Source organism: Ailuropoda melanoleuca, chromosome X, assembly GCF_002007445.2.
Source record: "Ailuropoda melanoleuca isolate Jingjing chromosome X, ASM200744v2, whole genome shotgun sequence".
Classification (NCBI taxonomy): Eukaryota; Metazoa; Chordata; class Mammalia; order Carnivora; family Ursidae; genus Ailuropoda; species Ailuropoda melanoleuca.
The window spans coordinates 39,947,866-39,961,945 of record NC_048238.1 but is presented as its reverse complement, the minus strand read 5'-3'; the positions used below and the strand labels follow the sequence as shown (position 1 = coordinate 39,961,945).

The following is a 14,080-nucleotide window of genomic DNA, read 5'->3' as shown; positions in this document are numbered from 1 at the left end:
CTAAGTGAAAGAAATCAGTAACAAAAGGCCAAATACTGTGCGATTCCACTTATATGAAATGTGTAAAATAGGCAAATCTATAGAGATAGAAAGTAAAATTGTGGTTTCCCAGGACAGGGCGGGGAGGGGAGAGGGAAGTGGGAATAACTACTAAGAGGTGTGGGTTTCTTTTGTGGGGAATGAAAATGCTCTAAAATTAGATCATAGTGATGGTATCATAACCCTGTGAACTTACTAAAACTATTAAACTGTATACTTTAAGTGAGTAAACTGTATGGTAGATGTATCTCAATAAAGCTATTTAAAATATTAAAACTGTTTTATTAGCTTCATACTTACATGTGCTTAAATTTTTCTTTTTATTTAATCACTTTAGAATGGTGTAAACATGAGGGATTTATGCCTGGCTTTATGTTTATACAAATTTGAATAGAATTATAATAAAATAATAGTCAAGTAGAAATCTATATTAGTCTTTTATAGGTATCCATTAATTTATTTTTCCCCCAGAGATCATATTTTTTATTACTATTTCTATTTATATACACTGCATGTATATCTGATTATAAAAATAAGGTGTGCTTATTATAAAAACTTTAGAAATTTTAGACATTTATTTCTAGTCCTTTTTAGGACTAAACATATTTTTTTCTGTTTTAAAATTTGAATTCCAGTGTAGTTAACATACAATGTTGTATTTCAGGGGTACAACATAGTGATTCAACATTTCCATACATTACCCAGTGCTCATCAAGGTAAGTGTACTCTTGATCCCCTTCACCTTTTTTACCCCCCCCCGTAACCATCAGTTTGTTCTTTATAGTTATGAGCCTCTTTTTTGGTTTGTCTCTCTTTTTTTCCTTTGTTCGTTTGTTTTGTTTCTTAAATTCCACATGAGTGAAATCATATGGTATTTGTCTCTCTTTGACTGGCTTGTTTCGCTTAGCATAATACTCTCTAGCTCCATCCATGTTGTTGCAAATGGCAAGATTTCTTTCTTTTTGTGGCTGAGTAATATTCCATTATATATATACCACATCTTCTTTATCCATTCATCTATTGATGGGACACTTGGGCTGCTTCCATATTCTGGCTACTGTAAATGCTGCTGCAATAAACATAGGGGTACAAATTAGTGTTTTCATATTCTTTGGGCAACTAGCCAGTAATGCGATTACTGGATAGTAGGGTAGTTCTATTTTTTACTTTTTGAGGAACCTCTATACTGTATTCCACACCAGTTCGCACTCCCACCAACAGCAACAGTGCAAGAGGATGCCTTTTTCACCACATCCTGGCCAACACTTGCTGTTTCTTGAGTTTTTTATTTTAGCCATTCTGACCGGTGTGAGGTGATATCTCATTGTGGTTTTTTTTTTAAAGATTTATTTATTTCTCTGAGAGAGAGAGAGAGAGAGAGAGAGAGAGAGCGAGCGAGCGAGCGCGCGCGCCCAAGGAGGGGGAGGAGCCGAGGGAGAGCGAGAGAATCTCAAGCAGACTCCCGCTGAGCTCGGAGCCCAACACCAGGCTGTATCTCACGACCCTGAGATCGTGACCTGAGCCGCAATCCAGAGTCCAGGCTTAATCGCTTAATCCATGTGGCCCTGAGCCACCCAGGCACCCCTCACTGTGGTTTTAATTTGCATTTCCCTGATGATCGGTGATAAAGCTGTTTTTAAAATGAATAAACAAAGAGCTAGTTATTTCCGTTAAAAAACAGTAACAACAACTTTACATAAAAGATTTAAAACAGGTGGACAAACTCTTTGATCCTCCTCCCATCAAGAGGTCCGTCCCCCCACCCGCCTTGAAGCAACAGAAGGGGACAAAGTAATGTTACATCACTTAAGAGGCTAGCTAGAAAAAGCCATGCAGCTTCTCCTGGTCTCTCTTAGGACACTTGCCCTTGGAAGCCAGCCATCATGCAGTGCAGAAGCCTGGGCTACATGAAGAGGCCCCTGGCCCTCAGCCCTAGCCAAACACTGGGATCAACTTGCCAGCCAGCTCTGTTATTAAGCCGTATCGAAAGCAGATGCTCCAGCCGCCAGCCAAGCTGCTGCATCTGATGCGGCATAGAGCCGAGCGCCAACCTTGCTAAACCCTACACAAATCGCAGAGCTGTGAACAAAATAGGTACTTTCCGTTAGTCTAAGCCACTGAGTTTTAGAGCAGTTTGGTATGCAGCAATGGATACCTAGAATGCGTACTTTACACACTTCAAAGGCTAAAAACAGCATCTAGCCCCCTACTCAATGCAGACACTTCTTTCTAGCAAGTGGCCATCTAACCGCTGTCTGAATCTTTTGACTAATATGGAGATTAGTCCCTCACAAAGCTACTTCTTCCACTGATGAACAATGCCAGGAATTATGATCTGCTTTAAAATAAGACCGGTTCTGTCCTGTCCAATCTCTGGTCTGAGTTCTATCTACCGAGGTGACCACTACTGTCTAACCCCCTTTTGTCAGGACAGGGCTTCACCCTGTTAAATAGTAGAGACATCTTTAGCCCTGTCCCATTTTATAGCCAAGGAACCTGAAATGCACGAATTGACTGCTTTATCCAAAGTCACAAAACAGACACCAAATAAAATGCAGTTATTTGAATCTCTGGTATAAGGCTTTTGTTTAGTTTTATTTCTAGCAAATGTGAGACAAATTTAATGGATACAAGATGTGTTGCCAACACTCAAATTCACAATTTTTATTCTTATGCCATCATTGTTTAGAGGACTAATCCTCATTTCTATCATCTAGGAGGAGTACTGGTATGAATAACCGGAAAATGAAAACTATCTTTTCTGTACCACTCATCTTTTCCTTGTTTGCACTTAAATATTTCCTGTTTTAACTCAATAAAAGCAGTCAGCTCTTTAAGGGCAGGGATAATTTTTATAATTTTGAGTCTTCCTTGGTGTTTGAGTACTTATATATTGAATAATTTGCCTAGCCATGAGAGGCGGCATGCAGATAAAAAGGCTAAAGCATTTCTTTCCAAATGATTTAAAAATGGATGGAACTAGAGGGCATTATGCTAAGCAAAAGAAGTCAGAGAAAGACAAATACCATGTGATTTCACTTACATGTGGAATTTAAGAAACAAAACTGATGAACATAGGGGAAGGGAAGGAAAAATAAAATAAGGTAATAACAGACGGAGAGGCAAACCGTAAGAGACTCTCTACAATAGGGAACAAACAGAGGGTTGCTGGAGGGGAGGTGGCTGGGGGGATGGGGTAACTAGGTGATGGGCATTAAGGAGGGCACTTGATGGAATGAGAACTGGGTGTTATATGCAACTAAATTCTAGAATCACTAAATTCTACTCCTGACACTAATAACACACTATATGTTAACTTGAATTTAAATTAAAAAACATCTTACAATCCAAAAATATTTCTCATGCCAATGTAGTAATTGTACAGTAAGCTTTTCACTGTTTCAAAGTTAGCAGCAATAGAAAGTAAGCTTCACACACTGTTGATTACACAATATCAGTTGCCATGACAACACTTAGTCTCCAAACATTCTAATTGAGACAATTTCTTCTAGCAGTCCCCTAAGACTGACCCAATTACACAACTCAAAACCCAAAACCCAGAGGGTGCCTCTTAACAAAGATACTCTGATTACACAACCTAAGGAAAAATTTAAACACCACTTTTCCAAATTGCAAGGAAACTTTTCAGGCAATGAATTATATATTTACATCTAAAGTTGAATTGTAGGGGCGCCTGGGTGGCACAGCGGTTAAGCGTCTGCCTTCGGCTCAGGGCATGATCCCAGCGTTATGGGATCGAGCCCCACATCAGGCTCCTCTGCTATGAGCCTGCTTCTTCCTCTCCCACTCCCTGCTTGTGTTCCCTCTCTCGCTGGCTGTCTCTATCTCTGTCGAATGAATAAATAAAATCTTTAAAAAAAAAAAAGTTGAATTGTAATTGTCTGATGTAACTTTAAAACATATCTCACTTACGTTCTCTGGGCTGTATTTGCATTCTGTTCCTTTTAAGGCACAACTAAAATCTTCTAGGAGCAAGCAAGACCATGCTAAACTCAGAAGAAGTATCACTGGACGAATACAGGACACTTGCACACTAGCCTAAATTGGCCTCATGAGAGATAAAGAACTAGAAAAAAAAATCTTTAAAATCATACAAAGTGTAGCAGGCTACTATAAATGAGGCACCCTAGAGTGCGCTCCTAATAATTCCAAAAGAAGGGACGCCTGGGTGGCCTAGTCGGTTAAGTGTCTGCCTTTGGCTCAGGTTATGATCACAGGGTCCTGGGATTGAGTTTCGCTCCTTGCTCAGTGGGGAGCTTGCTTCTCCCTCTGCTCGCTATTCCCCCTGCTTGTGCTCTCATGCGTGCTCTCTCTCTCTCTGACAAATAAATAAAATAAAATAAATAATTCCTAAAGAAAAAGACAAAAATCCCCAAAAGGAAAAGCAATGTTGGGAAGTGTGGTACTTCCACTGTCTCAAAATGTAAGCTACTAATTCTCTTTCTCTAAAATAGTCCAACAGACTTTTAAACTGGGTTGTTTTCAAAATATAATGTTCATTTAGTTAGAAAAATTCTGATTAGGTGAGTTGATCGGTATTTTAACTTCCATTATGCACAGACCCAGAAGCACGAGCTTATTCTACATATCCAGTAATACGCCTTACACCTCTACAACTACAGCACCTACTAGTGTTCCCCGAAAACGTTCCCTGTAAGCTCAAAACTGTCTACAAATGAAAGGTAGGTATGCTCATATGGGGGGAAAGTTTAGATGCCAGTGTCCACTATTCTATTTTTGAATGCATTTACTTAGCCAAAAAGCAAGAGAAAAAAAAAATCACAGAATACATCCATGTATCTAAAAGGAGAAAGGGGCGCCTGGGTGACTCAGTCAGTTGGGCCTCTGGCTCTTGATTTTGCCTCAGGTCATGATCTCAGGGTGATGGACTCGAGCCCTGCACTGGGCTCTGTGCTCAGCCGGAGTCTGCTTGTCCCTCTCCCCCGCCCTCTCTCAAATAAATAAATAAAATCTAAAAAAAATATATAAAAATAAAAGGAGAAAGGTTAACATAGGAGATTCTAACTAATCTGAACATTATGTTAATAGAGGTTAACTTAAGACCATTTATTACAAAGTAATGGACAATTGAGACTACTCCAAATAAAAAAATAAATAAATAAAAGCACTTTAGTTTTAGCCTACAGTTTCAAAACAAAAAGCTAAAAAAAAAAGTCAAACACACAAGCTTCTCTATGGCAGACAGTTCAGGGTTAAAGAACATTGTTAGAAATACTAAGACTGAGGAAATGAATATTTTAAAAACTGTCCATCAAATAACTTTGAATGATAGGTGCAATCTTCTTGTATGACAGAAAGCACAGTACTTGCCATACCTACGCAATAAAATGATGCTATCGAGTACAGATAAGAGAATTAACATACCACGCAACCCAAGAAGGATCTGAGAAACGGGGCAGAAAGATGCGGCTCAAAATTCTGCAAAAAGCTTCCAATTGCTTAAATCTGACACTTGGAGAACTGAGTTTCCACGAATAAATTATTCTGGCGATTGAAAATCATGCAGGAAGGTGTATGAAATCATAACATGAATACAACTTCACTATCAAGTATCCATGGGTAAAGATATGTCGCATTAAGCAGGAAGGTAACTGTTCATAACCTTTATTTAAACATCTTTTTGTTTGGAAAAGAAAAATAATTGCCAAATCTATCAAAGTATTTTACTAAGTACAAATGCAGAACTATGTAGAAAGAGGAAACATTATGAAATTAATGACTAAGTGTGTTTTGTGTAACACTAGTGGACGTTTCAAAGCTTTCTCGTTTCTGGCTATGTACAAAAGTAAAAAGAAGGGCGTTTTCATTCATTGAAAACAATAGTAAAATATCGCCTGGTTTATGCTGGTTATTTTCACCACATAGTCTTGACATACGTTCCAAGACTGATTCGATTTTCCTTACTCCTTTCGGGTAACTGGAAGAGGAGGAAAAAGCAAAGCCGTACGTTCAACAGTCCACTTTGTAACTGATTCAGCAGTGGAATATACCATTAGGCACCAAAGCGATTTACCGGCTAGGGCAGACAAAAGAGAAAACAGCCACAGACGAACATGAGCCGCGAAAAAGATGAGAATCGGTCCCACGTGTAACTCGAGGACTGGTCAAAACCCCGCTCGGCGCTGCGGGTGAGATGAGCAGATTTGAGATCAGGGGCATTCAGGGCTCTCCTTCCTTCCCTGGTGTCCACCCTTGGACCGCAGGGAAAGCCCCCAGGGCTCTGACCATGAGCTCTAAGGCCCCTTCCAGGGCTTCACAGTTCCCCGTGGCGCTCTCTCCAGCGCCGTATTTCACCGCACCCCCAAAAGTCACTCCCCCCGACTTCAACTACTCGCGTAGAGAGGAGAGCGCGCTCAAGAGAACTGCAGCTGCTGGGTCGGCCCCCTCAGAGCTCCCGGGCCGCAAGGGACCCTGGCGGGGCGGCTCGGGAGGGCTGAGACCAGCGGCCACGGGACTTGGGCTACCTTCTCGCGCTGGTCCCAGCTGTACTGCTTCGGCCGCTCCTCCCCGGCCTCGGGCTGCGACTCCTTCTCAGCCTTCCGCCTGTTGGAGAAGAAGCACCCCATGGTCCCGGCTTGCGGAGCTCGCTGGCCGCTCCTCCCCGCCGGCCCGCTCGTTCAGGCACCCCCCTAGGAGTGTGGCGTGAACCCTGGGCGCCCGGGGCCCCCGCAGCTCTCCGGACACCGCCCCGCGAAACCGCCCAGCCGGCCCCAGCCCGGGTTAGCCCGCCAGGCCCAACACCCCTTCTCTTTTTCCTCTCCGTCGCCCAGACGACCCATCGCAGCCAATGACCACTCCGCGCCCAGTGAGCCAATCAAAGCCCCGCGAGCAGCCCTGCGCGGCCTATGAGGAGAGGTCGACGTACGCACACAGCCAATCCACGCCCCTCTCTCGCGCCAGCCCCCAGTGGCAGGCCCTGCGGGGTCTGGCGCACTCACGGCCGACCCCGCCCCCGGCCCGGCCCGGCCCCGCCCCGCCCCTCCGAGGACTCCGTGGGGCTCTCCAGCTGCTCAGAGTCCTGCTTCGGGAGCCTTGTCTTTTTGCCCTTGGTTCTCAGTTGCCAAGTTCTAGGCGCGGGAAGGATCCTTAGTTGAACATTAAGCTTCAGTTTTATGATGCAAGGGGTGAGGGAACAGGAATTGCGGCTGACACAGGAAGAGGCCCTGAAATTCGTAATTTTCCCTTCCTCTCCTCCCCTACATTATCCGAAAAATGTTGCCCCCTCCGGATACTTCCCCCAACCACACCGCCTTTTGCCTTCTTTTCTGTGCTTTCTTAATCTTTCTACGTATCACTCTAGAATTGCACAAGTACTTGGTAAAATAATTATTTGTGTACTCTCTCTCTATTGGAAATGTGAATTTCTTGAGGCCAAAAGGCCTATCTTAAAGAGCATGTATCTTTGAATTCCCTAGGCCTGGCTCAGCTCCACGCTAGGTGCTCAATAAAACATTTATCAAATGAATGCATGAATGGATGCATGCTAGTGAAGGAAGTATTTATAACTTCTTTTCTATATTCCTTGTAAAAGAAAGTGACTTAAGTGTGTGTGTGGTGAGAGAGGGAGTTACAGTAAAGGGGTTCTTGTGAAATTTATAGCCTGGTGGAGGACATAAGCATTGCCATATAAACAGTCAGCTCTAAGCAAATGGTGTAGGGTTTGTGTGAAGGTATTAAATATGCATACACTAAATATTAACATTTGTTACACTTGGGCCAAATTTACTACAATACACATGTACTGCTTATGTGATAGAAAAGGGTGCCTGGGTGATTCAGTCAGTTAAGCGTGGGACTCTTGATTTTGGTTCAGGGCATGATCTCAGGGTGGTGAGAAGGAGCGCCCCCCCACCATGAGTGAGGCTCTGCTGGGTTGAAGCCTGCTTAAGATTCTCTGTCTCCCTCTGCCCCAACCCCCCTTCCCCTAAAAAAAGGCAAGTTGTTGCTTTAATTCTCTGAGTACAGTATTTTGACATCTTGGTAGGACACCAAATGCGGATCAGGTCAGGTTCAAATTTGGTTATCTTTTTACTTTCCCACACTTATTCACATCTAGCATATAACCTAAATGAGCCTCTGACTTAACTTGAGCATTAAGAATGTTCCCTTTTTCACTTCCTGCCTTTTATTGCACAATCAGGAAGAAAAGTGCATGTGCTCATGTATTAGAAATTACTGCAAATTTAAGTTCCAGATCTTAGGCAATAGGGCCTTTACCCTGTACATACTTTTTCTTCTTCTGATTGAGGTGAAAGGTCTATGTGAGGGTGTTTTGGATAAGACCCCTAGATATTTTATAGTCATAGAATGTTAAAATTGTGACCACTATTTTAGTGCAGTAGGGGAAACAGGTCTACAGAGTGAAGGGACTAATCCGTGGTCACAATGAGAGGGGTTGACCAGGGACTAGAAAAACCCAGAGCCTGTGTTGTCCAGTGCTCCCTCCTACTCTGAATGCTTTCCTTTCTGCTTCATCTGCAATAAAGAAGTAAAGAAGTACCTGTTTAGGCCTTCTGGTGCCTATGGGAGCTCTGTCCCCCAGTGATGCTCTTCCTCTTCATGAACAAACAACAAAACTACTTTTAGAGAAACAATCCCGAAAACTCTCCAAGTTTTGAAATATTTGTTGATGAGAAACTCAAACCTAAAACAAAAATCTCTGACCGTCATCTTTTCAGGGACCCTAAGCCAAAGGAAAGATAAAGTCCCCATTCCGTTAAATCCCATCCCACCATCACTCCCAACCAAAAAGAAAATAAAAAATCAAATTAAATTAAAATTTAAAAATTGGGGACTAGAAAGCCAAGGAACAGAGCCAGTAAATAGGGCTCTGTCATGTTCTTTCTTTCTCTGTTTCTTACTCTTTCTTTTCTGCTCCTCTCTCTTTTTCTCCTCCCTCCCCACCATGGATTCTCATCACCACTTTTTTTTTTGGTGCAAACCCACTCCCTTTACGTACTCATCGGCATACACCATATATGTGGCTGAGAACAGCGATCCCACCCTGATTCCTCATGGCCTTTCTGTCCAAATGTATGGTACAATCTCTTTATAGCTTAGTTTAGAGTCTCAAAGAAGATAACCACATAAATTGCTGGCCAATCAGTACTAGAATGGTTCTCCATAGGTCAATGTTCGCCCTTGGTCTAACTGCTGCAGCCGCACGGATGAACTTCATGTCACAAACATGGGTGGGGAGCAGATCCTATGAGGGGAACATGTGCCAGCAGCTCTTAACTTGGAAGAGTCCAGACAGAAATTGGTTGTTCCTTCGGCCTATCTCCCTCCTGCTACTTACACCCTGGTGACTTCTTTTCTGTAGAAGGCTGCCCTTCATATTCAGCTTAATAGATATATTCAGCTATGTTAAAAGGTTGGGTTATGGATTTGTACCTGGCCACAGGTTCCCGAGAGAGTCAGGCTTCCCCATGTGTCTTGACCACAGAAGTGGCATAGTTGACTTCTCAGAAGACAGACCTGAAGAGGTCTATCTCCACAGCATGAACAAGTCAATTACCCCAGCAACAACAGCTGGAAAAGTCCCTGTTCTGGAGTTGACCTGACGCATGCTTGCTCACTCTGAACTCAACGAAGGAAACACTTGACAAGGAGAAGGGAGGGGGAGGAGTGTCCCCATTATTCATTGCTGCATAACATTGCCGGAAAATTAATGGCTTAAACAACAATTACCTGCTTTGCTCACGAATCTGAAATTAAGGCAGGACTCCACGGAAACAACTGAACTCCGTTCTATGCCGCATGCCGAGCCTCGGTGGAGAGGACTCGAATGGCTGGGGGACTGGCCAGAAATCACTCTATATGAAATGTCAGGGCCTCTCCATGTGGTCTCTCCAGCAAGGTGGCCTTCGGATGGTCGGGCTTCCTCTATCATGCTGAGGGCTCCAAGAGTGAGCATTCCAAGAGACCAAGACAGACGTCGCAAGGCCTCTTAAGATGTAGTCTCAGATGTCACGCAGTATGGCTTCCCCTGGATTCTATTGGACACCAGGGCTGGCCCTAAATCATGAAGGGAGGGGACTGAACAAGGGAATGAATACTGGAAGGCACAGATCTTTGGGGTGTCATCTCAGAGGCTGGCCACCAGAGCCAGAGTCAACTCTGTCAATAGTACCACATATGTACTGAGGAAGATGACTGGAAGGTTTAAAGAAATTGCACAGGCAAATAACTGTTTCTTTCTTTTCATAGATTTTTGAGCCAACATTCTTCTCATACTTTAGCTTTTACGCACTTCTTACCAATTTTCTTTTACCACCTTATTGACCAATTCTATTTCTAAAAGCATCACAAATAGTTGTATGTAATCAGGTTATAAAGACTGTGTTTTTCCAACTGCTCTTAGCATGGGGTATCTTATTCACTGTTATTGGTAAAATTCTTAATGTAAGCCAAGTAAAAAATAGTCAAACGTTAGTACAGAAGAGGAATAACAGGGGAAACAGACTTCCAGTTCAGATTGGGGTGGGCAGGGTGGAAGAGTCTAGAAAGACTTCTCAGAAGTCAATGGATTTAGCAGCATAAAATAAAAATAATTCCGGTAACTTCTTACAGCAAAGCAGTTCCAATGGAAACTATTTTTAAAAAAACAGCTACTGGACTAAAAAAATTTTTTTCTAGTGGAATTTCCATCTTCTAAATATTCATTTCAATACTTTTCAGGAAAGGGAAAAACTGTGATAAAACTAAAAGCTAATCAGAGTACGTTAGTTCATGAAATTTGTTTTTATTTTTGGGATTTTATTAACAAAAGAGAGCTGCTTGCTATTTCACCCAAGCTAAATGAGAGATATTTTCTACTTTCCTCTACACATGGAGACAACAATAAATCTTTTTTTTTTCAAAGATTCCATTCATTTATTTGACAGACGTAGAGACAGCCAGCGAGAGAGGGAACCCAAGCAGGGGGAGTGGGAGAGGAAGAAGCAGGCTCACAGCAGAGGAGCCCGACGTGGGGGCTCGATCCCACAACGCCGGGATCACGCCACGAGTCAAAGGCAGATGCCCAACCGCTGTGCCACCCAGGCGCCCCGACAACAATAAATCTTAACCTGACATCTAGAAGATCCCAGCCCACGTAATTGCTACTCATCAACATTTGTATAGTGTAAAAATAATTCCAAAGTAGTGAAAAAGAAAGATTTGGGTGAGATAATTGATGCCACGAGGCAAAAGTTTTAGTAAAAGGATATCTGATAACACTTCCTAAATCTTACACCAGAAAATGGTTATTATCAAGCAGATGGCCAATAGCTAGGCAGGCCTGACACTTCCTGGGACTTTTAAGTATGGATTTCTTCCTACTCCTCCTCTCAGTTTCTGACAAAAGTAGAGAAAAGTCAGCATTCACTCTAGACAAAAATCTTCCCTAGGAGCTGCTCTGCTGTAGCATGACGCCTACCTCCTCGCCTCCCTACCGCAAACCCCCAGCTGTGTAGTACGTTCTAAGACCAGGATAAGAAAGTGAACCATGGAGGAAGATATCTCTTTGTCACTTCGTTCACGTGCTCACTAATTCTCGTGGTGTCAAGGATGGCATCGAATAAACAACAATTCACTCTAAGGCGGGGAGAAACCCAGGATTAGTAGGGTTTGAAGTTTATACAATTTGGGTTGGGTTCTTTTTAATTTTTTATTTATTTCTGTTTGTTTTTAATCTTTCTTTCTTTCTTTCTTTCTTTCTTTCTTTCTTTCTTTCTTTCTTTCTTTCTTCTTTCTTTTTTCTTTTGATTATGTTATGTCAGTCAACCATACAGTACTTCATTAGTTTTTGATGTAGTGTTCCATGATTCATTGTTTGCGTATAACACCCAGTGCCTCCCGCAATACATGCCCTCCTTAATACCCGTCACCCAACTACCCCATCCCTCCACCGCCTCCCCCTCTGAAACCCTCAGCTTGTTTCCCAGAGTCCAGAGTCTCTCATGGTTCGTCTCCCCCTCTGATTTCCCCCTCTTCATTTTTCCCTTCCTTCTCCTAATGTCTTCCATGCTATTCCTCATGTTCCACATGATAATTGTCTTTCTCTGCTTGACTTATTTCACTTAGCATAATCCCCTCCAGTTCCATCCATGTTGCTGTAAATGGTAGGTATTCATCCTTTCTGATGGCTGAGTAATATTCCATTGTATATATGGACCACATCTTCTTTGTCCATTCATCTGTTGAAGGGCATCTTGGCTCCTTCCACAGTTTGGCTATTGTGGACATTGCTGCTATGAACATTGGGGTGCATGTGCCCCTTCTTTTCACTATATCCATATCTTTGGGTTAAATACTCAGTAATGCAATTGCTGGGTCATAGGGTAGCTCTATTTCTAACTTTCTGAGGAACCTCCATACTGTTTTCCAAAGTGGCTGTACCAACTTGCATTTCCACCAACAGTGTAAGAGGAATCCCCTTTCTCCACACCCTCTCCAACATTTGTTGTTTCCTGCTTGTTAATTTTTGCCATTCTAACTGGCGTAAGGTGGTATCTCAGTGTGGTTTTGATTTGAATTTCCCTGATGGCTAATGATTTTGAACATTTTTTCATGTGTCTGTTAGCCATTTGTATGTCTTCATTGGAAAAGTGTCTGTTCATATCTTCTGCCCATTTTATGATTTGTTTATTTGTTTCTCGTGTATNGTTTCATGTGTCTGTTAGTCATTCGTATGTCTTCTTCAGAGAAGTGTCTGCCCATGTCTTCTGCCCATTTCTTGACTGGATTATTTGGTTTTGATGCATTGAGTTTGAGAAGTTCTTTGTAGATCTTGGATACCAGTCCTTTATCTGTAGCATCATTTGCAAATATCTTCTCCCATTCCGTGGGCTGTCTCTTAGTTTTTTTGACTGTTTCCTTGGCTGTGCAGAAGCTCTTTATCCTGATAAAGTCCCATAANTGTGGGTCGCCTCTTTGCTTTGTTGACTGTTTCCTTTGCTGTGCAGAAGCTTTTTATCTTGATGAAGTCCCAAATGTTCATTTTCACTTTTTTTTCCCTTGCCTTTGGAGATGTGTTTTGAAAGAAGTTGCTGTGGCCGATGTCGAAAAGTTTACTGCCTGTGCTCTCCTCTAGGATTTTGATGGATTCCTGTCTCACATTGAGGTCTTTCATCCATTTAGAGTTTATCTTTGTCTATGGTGTAAGAGAGTGGTCGGTTTCATTCTTCTGTGTATAGCTGCCCAATTTTCTCAGCACCATTTATTGAAGAGACTGTCTTTTTTTCCATTGGATATTTTTTCCTGCTTTGTCGAAGATTAGTTGACCATAGAGTTGAGGGTCCATATCTGGGCTCTTTATTCTGTTCCATTGATCTATGTGTGTATTTTCGTGCCAGTACCTTGCTGTCTTGGTGATCACAGCTTTGTATTAGAGCTCAAGATCTGGCAACGTGGTGCCCCAGCTTTCTTTTTCTTTTTCAATATTTCCTTGGCGATTTGGGGTCTTTTCTGGTTCCATACAAATTTTTGGATTGTTTGTTCCAGCTCTTTGAAAAATGTCATTGGTATTTTGATCGGGATGGCATTGAAAGTATAGATTGCTCTGGGTAGCATAGACATTTTCACAATGTTTATTCTTCCAATCCATGAGCATGGAATGTTTTTCCATCTTTTTGTGTCTTCTTCACTTTCTTTCATAAGTGTTCTGTAGTTTCTAGAGTATAGATCCTTTACCTCTTTGGTTAGGTTTATTCCAAGGTATCTTATGGCTTTTGGTGCTCTTGTAAATTGAGATGTAATTGGCATACAACATTATATTAGTTTCAATTGTGCCATGTAGTGATTCGTATTTGTATACATTACAAAATGATCACCACCATAAATCTAGTAAACATCTTGCCATATTTACTTTGAGAATTTTTTTATTCTGATGATGGGAACCTTTAAGACATACTCTCTTAGCAACTTTCAAATATGCAATACACTATTATTAACTATAGTCACCATACTGTACATTACATGCCCAGAACTTTTTTATTTTATAACTGGAAGTTTGTAC

The 14,080-nt window shown here is 42.0% G+C and overlaps 1 protein-coding gene across 2 annotated transcripts in view; it reads right to left on the bottom strand.

Moving 5' to 3' along the window:
• RP2 (RP2 activator of ARL3 GTPase) overlaps nt 1-6,854 on the bottom strand; it is a 49,625-nt gene extending 42,771 nt beyond the window's left edge. For both annotated transcript variants that reach the window (XM_011235029.3, XM_034649135.1), the window contains exon 1: nt 6,546-6,854. In XM_011235029.3, the coding sequence (XP_011233331.1) occupies nt 6,546-6,647 (102 nt within the window). In that variant the 5' untranslated portion in view covers nt 6,648-6,854. The remainder of the gene's footprint in view (nt 1-6,545) is intronic.
• Nucleotides 6,855-14,080: the final 7,226 nt, after the last annotated feature.